Source organism: Patella vulgata, chromosome 8, assembly GCF_932274485.2.
Source record: "Patella vulgata chromosome 8, xgPatVulg1.2, whole genome shotgun sequence".
NCBI classification, from domain to species: domain Eukaryota; kingdom Metazoa; phylum Mollusca; class Gastropoda; family Patellidae; genus Patella; species Patella vulgata.
In genome coordinates, this window is record NC_065886.2 from 36650130 (window position 1) to 36661248 (window position 11119).

Genomic DNA, 11119 nt, shown 5'->3' on the forward strand with positions numbered 1-11119 from the left:
GATAGGCCACAAGATTCTGTCTCATTTCTTATCCTCTCGTTAGCGAAAATTTGGTACCATTTGCCATGACAATGACTAAAATTTCCGGGCCAAGTCCCGAAAAATTAAAAGCTCAGTTACATATCTGAAATTTTTTCGCGCCTGCGGCGCTCGATTCCGTCCCATTGGCTCACATTACTGGTCATCTCGTCCACAAGACTTTCTCCCAGCAATGACCTCAAATGCTAGGATATTGACTCAATTTTTCACAATTTTCTCCGGTTGCTCAGTGTTATATATGACATAAACAACGAGACAACAACGATCGGCGAACAACTATATAATTATACAATACTGTCTATGTTCTACTGGCCGCTTAATGTTATAGCCAGTATTTTGTTGACATTCATTGTGGGTGGGATTGTGGCTGGCGCCCTAGATTTGGAACCACCCCCACCCACCCCCTATTCCCAGCTTCTAGATCTGCTCTGCACATGGCCCCTAGAAAACTCGCACCTGTGGTGCACGACTCCTGACTGCGTCACTCGTACTGGGGGTATGTGCATCAGTCGGTCGCATTTTGGCTAAACACCCCCCCCCCCCAAACAAAATCGTTATGTACGCCCCTTCCCTTTGGATCAGATGAATTAGAAATTAGGGGAGCTACAGGCCTGTAACATTATTGTGATCAATTGATTACAAAACCTGCTCCATAGCCTATATTTGACCACTTTCGAGTCGCAGAAGCCCACTCATGGGCTGAAAAAGCCGGAAAATGCGTTAAAGGACAATATTGGTGCCTGTCATTATCACATATTTGATAGAACTGGTTAAACACATTCCAAATATTATTTTATCACAGAGATCATTGCTACGATAGAGGCGTAATCAATGCTTCAACAATCGGAATTGACGAACGCAAAAGGAAAACACGAGTAATCCCTCTGTATAACTGATTGAAGTGACGGGTGATAACAGGTACATGGGCGAATTTCTGCCCACTAATAATTCTTTCGAAGACCAAAAGTTGTTATATGAAACTGTAAGAGTATATCTGACAATTCAAAAAAATAGTTGAATGTCATAATAGAATGTCATAATCTCTCCGGTGGTCTTCGGCCGTTAAAAGACGCACCCAGTATATTCGATGTAAATCCAGGTTACTCTTTGTGATAAAACCATTGTTGTAAATCGGAAGTAAACAATTCAATATGGCAGCTAATGCGGCCTTTTTGAATACAAGCGGAGATGATAAAGCTAAATTTATCGTGGAAACTTCTCTAAAGAGTGCAAATACTTGTCTCCTTAATAGGAACTATGGCAGGGCTTTTGCACATTATCTTTTGGTATTCAAATTAGACTCTTCTTTCAAAAACAAACTAAAGAAAGACTTTACCTATGTCATGAGAGAATGGACTGAAGAATTAGAAACTCAAAATAGAATTGAAGATTTATTTAAATGTTATGAACAAGCATGTGATGTTTTTCCTGAGTGTGAAACTGCTTTGAATAATATTGGTGCACAGCTATTTAGGTATGGTATCTAAATTGATGATACAGTATGGCAGCACGATTTACCCAAATCCACCATTATTTCAACTCATATCAATGATCATAATAATTTATATGTATGTATATACATGTATTTGATTATACACCATACTTTATGCCAAATTGTCATTTTTGTATGACGTTGACCACCAAAATTTTAAGATATACTAACTTGAAATAGCATACTAAACTATTCGCTGTACATACCACTAGCTTAACCAACCTGTTAACTCTGTTATCCTTCCGCTTCTAAATCATAAATATTTACCAAAACATGACAGAAAATTAAATCAAACCCTCTACGTCTATTCTAGACCAAAAAATCAACAAAAATGTCCATGAAAACGAGAAAAGAGAAAGATAGAGAGAGTTGCTACATGTATAAATAGGTACTACTATTTAATGGTGATCTGCCTCCAAAAGTAGGCAATTTGGACTGTGAACATTATATATTTTCAGACTTGGTTACATAGATGAAGGGGCTATGTATATCAGAAAAGCCATTCGATTAGCACCAGATTACGTAGCTGCCAGACAGAACTTGGAGAATATTTGTAGTTATTTGGTAGATAGATGGCATTTCCGTATGTTGAACGATATCACTAGAAACACAGCCTACAAACAGGCTATTTTAAAGAGTGTTTCTAATGGAGTTCAAACTATTCTGGATATTGGGGCTGGAACTGGATTGCTCAGGTACAATATTTATTGAGAATCTGATTACAATAAAAAAAACTGTACATCTATGTGTGTGAGTTGATGAATGTTCCAATAGTAAAGTGATATGAAGTGTTCCAATAGTAAAGTAATATAAAGTGTTCCAATAGTAAAGTAATATAAAGTGTTCCAATAGTAAAGTAATATAAAGTGTTCCAATAGTAAAGTAATATAAAGTGTTCCAATAGTAAAGTAATATAAAGTGTTCCAATAGTAAAGTAATATAAAGTGTTCCAATAGTAAAGTAATATAAAGTGTTCCAATAGTAGAGTGATATGAAGTGTTCCAATGCTTACTCTGAGAATAAAGACACAGCTTAATCAAATTGAATATTTTATTTTTGTAGTTTATATGCTGTGGAAAGTGGTGCCAGGTCGGTGTATGCTTGCGAGAAATCAAAAACTATGCATGAAGTGGCCAAAGATGTCTTAGCAAAAAATGACCCCGAGAAAACAATAAAGTTGATGTGTAAAAATTCTACAGATTTACACATACCTGAGGATATGCCTGAACGGTAAATCTGTTTTTTTTTTACCGAAGAATTGTGTTGAGGAAATGTTTATAATTTATTCTGTAGCATAGGGTTATACTCCCTGAATACCTGATAACTTGTAGTATTCCATCCATATAAAACAGGGTTACAATCCTAGTCGAATCCAGATACTTGTGTGGTATTCCAATCATAGTAGGAATCCAGGTACTTTTACCATCCAAGTTGTACGATATTCCATTCCTAGTGGCCAGATACTTTTACCATATAAGTTGTACGGTATTCCAATCCTAGTAGGAATCCAGGTACTTGTATGGTATTCAATTCCTGGTGGGTATCCAGATACTTGTACGGTATACCATTCCCAGTGGATATCCAGATACTTGTACGGTATACCATTCCCAGTGGATATCCAGATACTTGTTTGGGATTCCATTCCTAGTGGGTATCCAGATACTTGTACAGTATACCATTCCTAGTACATTGGAGACGGAAGCAACAATGCTGTAATGAGGTAATATATAACAAATATAGAACACAAACATTTATCATATTGTTTTTTCAGCTTTTAGTTCATTTAGTCCTTTCAGTTCCTGGCAGATATTCATTGATTACATGACTCAATTCAATTGAAATAAAAATAGGTTTTATGTCCCACTTTTCTTCACAAACCAGGCTATTAAAAACGGACCTATGCCATTCAGTGAGCTACAGCAGTGTTTCCGTCTACTAGTCATCAAATTCCAAGGGTTCTTTTTTAATCTTTTATGCATACATCAACCGGTACATCTAACACATGGGTTCCATGTCGGCCATATACCGATCGAAACCGAGGGCTATGGAAAATGACCAAAACTAGATCTGACCCATCGGTCATTTTGCATGCTGGAAAAATAGCGCATTGTTGGAAAAAGCCAATTTCCAAACATGGCTACGATCGACCTCTGCGTCTGCCATGTCACAATACAATTTTAGGGTCTGTACAGAATAATACACACATATAGAAGTCACATTATCTCATGATTGGTGTTATAGAGTTGTATACATAGTTGTCAACAGAGGATTATACTAAGTATTGTGTTGATAATTAATCATGAATCTCGGGTAGTACAGCAATAAAAGTTATTTGTTATGTGGGAATCTTATCAATGACGTGAAGTGGTTCATTGTCAGTGGGGCGGTTGGGTGGTCTAGTGGTTTAACGCTTGCATGTGAATTCTCTAGGCCTTTCATTGAGACAAGTGGCATGGTTTTGATTCCCTGCTTGTATGTGGCAAGGAGTAGGGTCGTCTGTCCAACATGTGGGTTTCTCCGGGTCCTCCGGTTTCCTCAAACTGCTATGGGCAAGCAAATTATTTAAATAAAATTGAACCATATGTTAGTCACAGTGAATAGACAATGTTCCTTGTCCGGCACACTGTACTGACACTGAACGACCTAGTTGTTATAGGCTTGATTATGGAAACATATTTTATTTAATTATAGAGTAGATGTAGTAGTAACTGAGACGTTTGATGCTGGTTTGTTTGGTGAAAATATTTTAACAACATTAATACATGCACATAAATCACTGATTAAGGTAAGTCTGTCTTTGATTGTATTGAATATGATTAGTCTGTAATTGTGTTTATTATGGTAAGTCTGCCTGTGATTGTGTTGATTATGGTAAATATCATATTCCTGAAGCAACGACTGCAAGTTTTACAACATCTGGGCGTGGCTAGATTACTTTAGAATTCCCGAACTTATAGCTGCGTTATCTGCAGACACGTGAACAGTAGCATTCAATTATAGGTTATGACATAGCAACCTCCACGGAAACCTTGACATTGAAAGAACCTTGAACTTTGAAACTTGATTATCACAGGTAGACATTTTAGCTGGAAAGCGTGAGACTTGGTATTCGCGATGATCAAGGAATCTGTTAGGCTCCCAACCAGGGTACTACTTGAAGGCCTTGGTAAGATGAACGAAGTTAAAGCGAGATCAATCCTTCTATTGAAGGGTAAATATATGATTACATTGATTATACATGTAGTAAGTCTGTCTGTGATTGTGTTGATTAAGGTGAATATATGATTACATTGATAATGATAAGTCTGTAATTGTGTTGATCATCATAAGTCTGTCTGTGATGGTGTTGAATGTAGTATGTCTGTAATGGTGTTGAATATGGTAAGTCTTTGATGGTATTGAATATGGAAAGTCTGTGTTGGTGTTGAAAACAGTAAGCCTGTGATGGCGTTGTAAGTCTGTGTTGGTGTTGAAAACAGTAAGCCTGTGATGGCCTTGAATACGGTAAGTCTGTGTTGGTGTTTAAAACAGTAAGCCTGTGATGGCCTTGAATACGGTAAGTCTGTGTTGTTGTTTAAAACAGTAAGCCTGTGATGGCCTTGAATACAGTAAGTCTGTGTTGGTGTTGAAAACAGTAAGCCTGTGATGGCGTTGAATACAGTAAGTTTATAATGGTGTTGAATACGGTAAGTCTGTGATGGTGTTGATTACGGAGAGAGAGGAATGGGGTTCAATGTCCACTCGACACAAACTCAGTCCTTTCGGGACAAACATATGGTTCAATTTTATTTCAATAATTCACTTGCACATAGGGGTCTTTAGCAGTGGAAAGAAACCAGAGGATGCAGAGAAAACTACAAGGCTGGACAGGCAACCCTACTCCTTGTCACGCACATGCAGGGAATCGAAATCACCCCACTTGACTTAGTGACAGACCTTCTGATCTAACGCGCACACATTGACCATTCATTCACCCCCCCCCCCCCCTGCTGATTACAGTAAGTCTATGACTGTGTTGTCTATCTCTGTTTTATGGCATCCAGTCGATCTTTGTGTAATTTGGATCTTTAATGTTGAGCTTGATTATATATGCCATGGAACAATGTTTCTTGACCAGCTTTGTGGACTTTCTTTGGTTTGTCTAGTAATCTTCACTGACAGATTTTATATGAAAAAGTAAAGATAATCTTTTTAGTTTATTTTTATGTGACCGTTTTATTTTTACAGGAAAATGGGGTAAAAGATTGTATAATACCAGGTAGAGCAACTGTTTATATTTGTGCCATAGAAGCGGAATCGCTTCGAAATAAAAACAGGTAAAATATTTGTAATATCTATAAGCGAGTGCTTGGTGCAGCGTAGTAAAAAAAAATGTTACCGCCGCATTAAGAATTATTTTATTAGTGGGGTAAAAATGTTATTTGAAACATTATGACTGTTATTGTTCATTGGTCACTAATTGAGCCTCTGTTAGAATCGGGGTAGGATTTAGATGAAGATAGTCTGTATACTATTCCACTTATGAGGCCCCTCCCCAATCCCCAAACAGAAGAAGATGGAAATGTGTTTCAAATACATTGGAGTAAAGCCAAGGATGATGATGGCTGTTTAAGACTACACTGCATGTATGACAGGCATATGAGAGTGTCAAAAATATTATACACCTTGGCTGAAGGACCCCTAGATCTAGAGTCCCCAGAGTTCGGCTTGCCAAGTCTGTAGGTAAATCCAATGGTTAGAATTAATATATTTTTGTTATTGAACGATAGATTTCTTTGTGACCAATAAAGTAGTGCATCATTGATATAATAGTTTCACTAGATGTATGTCATTTGTATATTATAGTTTATCCAGTCTTACAGAATATAGATCAATATGATATGTCATTTGTATATTATATATTGGTTTATCCAGTCTTACATATCTTACAGATCAATATAGCATGTCATTTGTATATTATAGATTAGTTTATTATCCAGCCTTTCAGATCTTATAGATCAATATTATATGTCAATTGTACATTATAGATTAGTGTATCCAGTCTTACAGAATGTAGATCTAGATGGTGTCACCATAGTTTGTAAGACGACCTTGACTGACAGCAACCCCTACACAACAGAAGATTTATCAAATATTCGTGGTGGTTACATCGAGTTATCTTCCCCTCTTCAACTTTTGTCGATCAATTTTAATGATTTTAGCGAAATAGAGAGATTAAATAATGGGTTGGATTTTACTGCTTGTTTACCCGTAGTTAAAACAGGTCGTTTAGATGCTATTGTTCTATGGTTTGACCTTCATCTTGATGATGATATGACCATAACAACACGACCCGATACAACAAATTGTTGGGAACAAGCTGTCTATCCAGTTCTTCCTCAACACATTAATATTAAAGGTATACAATATTTAATTTATTGATCACTGTTGGGTGTGTGATTAATCTTATATTGAATTCTTGTTGGTACCTGGAGATTTTCCGGCATGTTTTCCCCTTGTCAGTACTCAGTGATGCAGGACAGAAGGCCTGACAAGGACACATTGGCGTGCATGTAAAAGATCCCTTGGCAGTTGGAATTCAATATAAGAGTAGGCCATAGCACCACTATCAGGGCAAAATTCCCTCATAACATACTAATTACTACATGACATGTGCTCATCTTTATTAGCTCAGTCAGAGTAGAAAAGTACGAACATTTTTTTGTGCAAATAAATTGTTTTGTAAGCATTAGAAATATTGTATTGTTTCAACAGGTTCAAATAGTCAGCATTTAGATGTACAACAAGGTGAAGAAATCAACATTGGTTGTCAATTAAAGGATAACCATTTAAAAATCATTTGTAGTGAAATCAAATCAACGCTGAAGGATTCGAAAATATTAGCCGACAACTGTCAAAAACTAGACACCAAATTCAAAAGAACCGCTTCAGAAAATAACTGTACCACATTACAATTAGAACATCACGAAATCGCAAATTTAAATGACATAACTTCAAACAGGGTGTTCTTTCACGCCATAGAAAGGTTACGACTGGCTAAAAATAGAAAAAACTTATCCTTGTTAGATTGTAGTCAAGGATTATCTCCCCTTGGTCTTCAGGCAGCCTTATTGGGATATACTGAAGTGTGTGTAGCTTGTGATGAAGATAAAATGGAAGATATAAAACATTTAAGTGAGATAAATCGTGTTAAAGTGAGTGTTATAGATAGGAAGTGTATCGTTGCTAACGACGACAGGTACAATGTTATTATCAGTGACTTAGTCGAATCTTGTGGAGTTTTAAAACAGCAAATTCTGGAAGAAATGGCACTACTCAGGTGAGTGGATTTTTCAACACCAATCGTCAGTTGAGAAGTGATGTGAAAATTATAATATACAGTTTCATACCGTTGGTTACCCATGGTGACGGAGAGAATTATACTGTTGGTTACATGGTAACTGTTTATATTTGAAGTATATGCATTATACGACTCAAAACACCAACTCACCCCCTACTGTAGTTTCACGCATCCGAAGTCCTTATCATCTACTATTGGGGCAGAGTTTCACACATCCCATGTCCTGAACATTTCCCACTAGGGCAGGGTTTCACATGTTGCCAAGTCCTGAACATCACCTACTAGGGCAGAGTTTCACACATCCCATGTCCTGAACGTCACCTAATAGGACAGAGATTCTCATGTTCCCAAGTCCTGAACATCAACTACTAGGGCAGAATTTAACACATCCCAGGTCCTAAACATCACTGACTAGGACAGAGTTTCACATGTTCCCATGTCCTGAATATAACGTACTAGGGCAGAGTTTCACATGTTTACAAGTCCTACTAGGAAAGAGTTTTACATATCCCATGCCATGTCCTGAACATCACGTACTAGGACAGAGATTCTCATGTTCCTAAGTCCTGAACATCACCTACTAGTACTAGGGCAGAGTTTCACATGTTCCCAAATCCTGAACATAACATACTACAGCAGAGTTTCACATGTTCCAAGGTCCTGAACATCTCTTACCATGGCAGAGATTCACATATTTCTACTATAACCATCTCATACTAGGACAGATTTTCGCACATTACACGCCCCTAAAATAATTGTCTGTTATATTTTTTATTCTTGTATTCAGAGTAACGTCATTAAGTGATCATGGAGTAATTTTACCAAATAAGTTAAAGATTTATGGTATATGTGTTGAGTCATGTGACTTGTTACGAGTGAGTCGTGTTATTGGCACGGAACAGACATCGGGTTATCATATAGCGGAATTTATTAATGATTTCCAGGTGGGTAAATAAATCAGCTAATGATTTTGTACACAATTGTACAGATATACTACTACAGGCAACTATTGGCTGGATAATTGCCATCAAGGACAATTGTCCTGCTCCTGGAGAGGACATGTACTAACTTGTGGTATATTAACATAATGTAAGTCTACTATGTTTCAAAACAAAAACACATAAAACTCTTACATTCATAAGCCAGTACATTCTGTTTAAAGAGAGAAAACTATAGATTATGTTTATGACTGACATTCTAAGACAGAAAGTAACAGGAATTTAAGATTGACATGACTTAAATAATTTTTAGACCAGTATGTCTTCTTAAGCCTACTCTTTAATGTGTATATAAACGGAAGTCGAAATCAGTAGTTATCTTTTAGTCTGGTATATGTGTCTTTTATTTGTTAAATAAAATCTCTATTTTATTAACCAAATAACCACTCACCAAATAACCGTCAACATATTTTGAATCTTTTTTTTTTCCAGAGTTCAACTCATGTGGATGTTGATCTTCACACATTGCAGCATAAAAAATTAACAGAATCATTTCTGATGTTTGATTTCTCCTTAAATCCTGACTCGTCAACAAACGAACCGACTTCCTTCCTCGAACAATCGGCAATACTGGATGTAAATATTCTAGAATCAGGTTCTATTACTGCTCTTGTTTACTGGTTTGAACTTGTAGTACTGGATGATCTTAAAATTTGTACTCTTGATTATACCAGTCATTGGAAGCAGGCTTGTATGATGATAAAGGAGGAAGTTGAATTGATAGAAGGAGGAATGATAAAGTTAGAAGTGAATTTAGAGAACAGTTGTCTAGAACTTAAATCACTACAAATAAACCAAAATTCATAAATAACTTCCTTTATGGCTTTTTCCCTGGGGCGTTTTGTGGTCAAGTGGCCCAACGCATGTGCTTTTGATCATCATAAGGTCTGTCACTTGTGTATTTCCATGTGTACAGAAAAATCACTGAAAAGTTTATGGAATCCCATGTGATTAACATCATAAGTGAGGATTTCTCTTTACAGCATGAAGCCAGACATTGTTTACGTTCAGTCACTGCCTTTTTTATAACAATACCATATCCAAAAATATCTGCCATTTACAGCAACAAGAGCGATTGATTAACTTAGTGGAAGAGAACCTGAGTTTGTGCACCAGAATGTAAACCTGCACATACTTCAAGCAAGAAAAAAATCCAGCAATAAAGTCGTGTGGAAACACTTTCATGGAAACGGTCCCATTACATTTGCATTAGACTGACTTTTTGCTGGCTGAATTGCGTACATGGAATGTGAGCCTGATACTGATAGCTAGGGATTAAACTGAAAATAATTTTAACAGCAAACGGGTTCAAAATGAAGTATATTTTAGCACAGATAAAAACCATGGAAAAATTTAATATTTTCTGAAACATACAAATTACTTTGAAAGTAAATTAAAAGTACATGAATAAAAACATCGAATTGATTTATTTTCAGTTTTAATACTGGGTGAATACAAAAAATATTAAATAAAAACTGAGAATGATAATAATGCCCGGTTCTAATAATTCCAGCATCGGGTATGCATGTTAAATTTGATTTTACAAATATGTCAAAATATTTTATTTTGTAAAAATCATGTAGTGCTGTCTCAGGTTCACGTGAGCAACAAGGGCAAATTAAAGGTCAATCAGTTATCACTTTTTGAACACCACAATGTCAGACATACTGTCAGATGTGAAATTACTTTTCCAGAATTACCCATTTCAGCAATATTAACCAATTGGTAACTGAGCTAGGGTATCATTTGAATATTGGTGACATGCTGACTTTACCCGTTATTGCCAAAACTAAAAGGGTGGTATCACAGAAATTTCACAACATCAGCCCTCTCAGCACATTTCAGCCAAATTGAAAGGTGTACGGTTTATCTCTTTGGGTGATCTGACACGGAATGACTCATGTGCAGAACTCGCCACATTCGTCACAAGGAGATTGTTATGATTGTCAACAAAAACAATTCGATAACATCAGTCCCAAATTACCACTGCACTACTGTTGTCCAGGAACATTACAGGCGTAAACATAGCAGTTGACAAGCAACATTGCTTTTGTCTGGCAACATTGCTGTTGACAGGCAACACTGCAGTTGATAGGCAACATTGCTGTTGATAGGCAACATTGCTGTTGACAGGCAACATTGCTGTTCCTGACAGTGGAATAATATGGAATGTTATTTAAAATAATTCTAGACAGTATCACACATCAAATATAAAATAATCATAGACCCTATAAATGTATCACAATAATA

General features: G+C 36.5%; 1 protein-coding gene across 1 annotated transcript; it reads left to right on the plus strand.

Annotated features, from left to right (window-relative positions):
- The first annotated feature begins 1190 nt into the window (after positions 1–1190).
- Positions 1191–10049, plus strand: LOC126830445 (protein arginine N-methyltransferase 9). Its single transcript, XM_050560833.2, has 9 exons — positions 1191–1513; positions 1990–2226; positions 2594–2761; positions 4223–4316; positions 5759–5847; positions 6559–6929; positions 7286–7850; positions 8659–8815; positions 9302–10049. Exons 1-9 carry the CDS (start codon positions 1191–1193, stop codon positions 9674–9676), a joined length of 2379 nt encoding a protein of 792 aa, XP_050416790.2. The 3' UTR covers positions 9677–10049.
- Positions 10050–11119: the final 1070 nt, after the last annotated feature.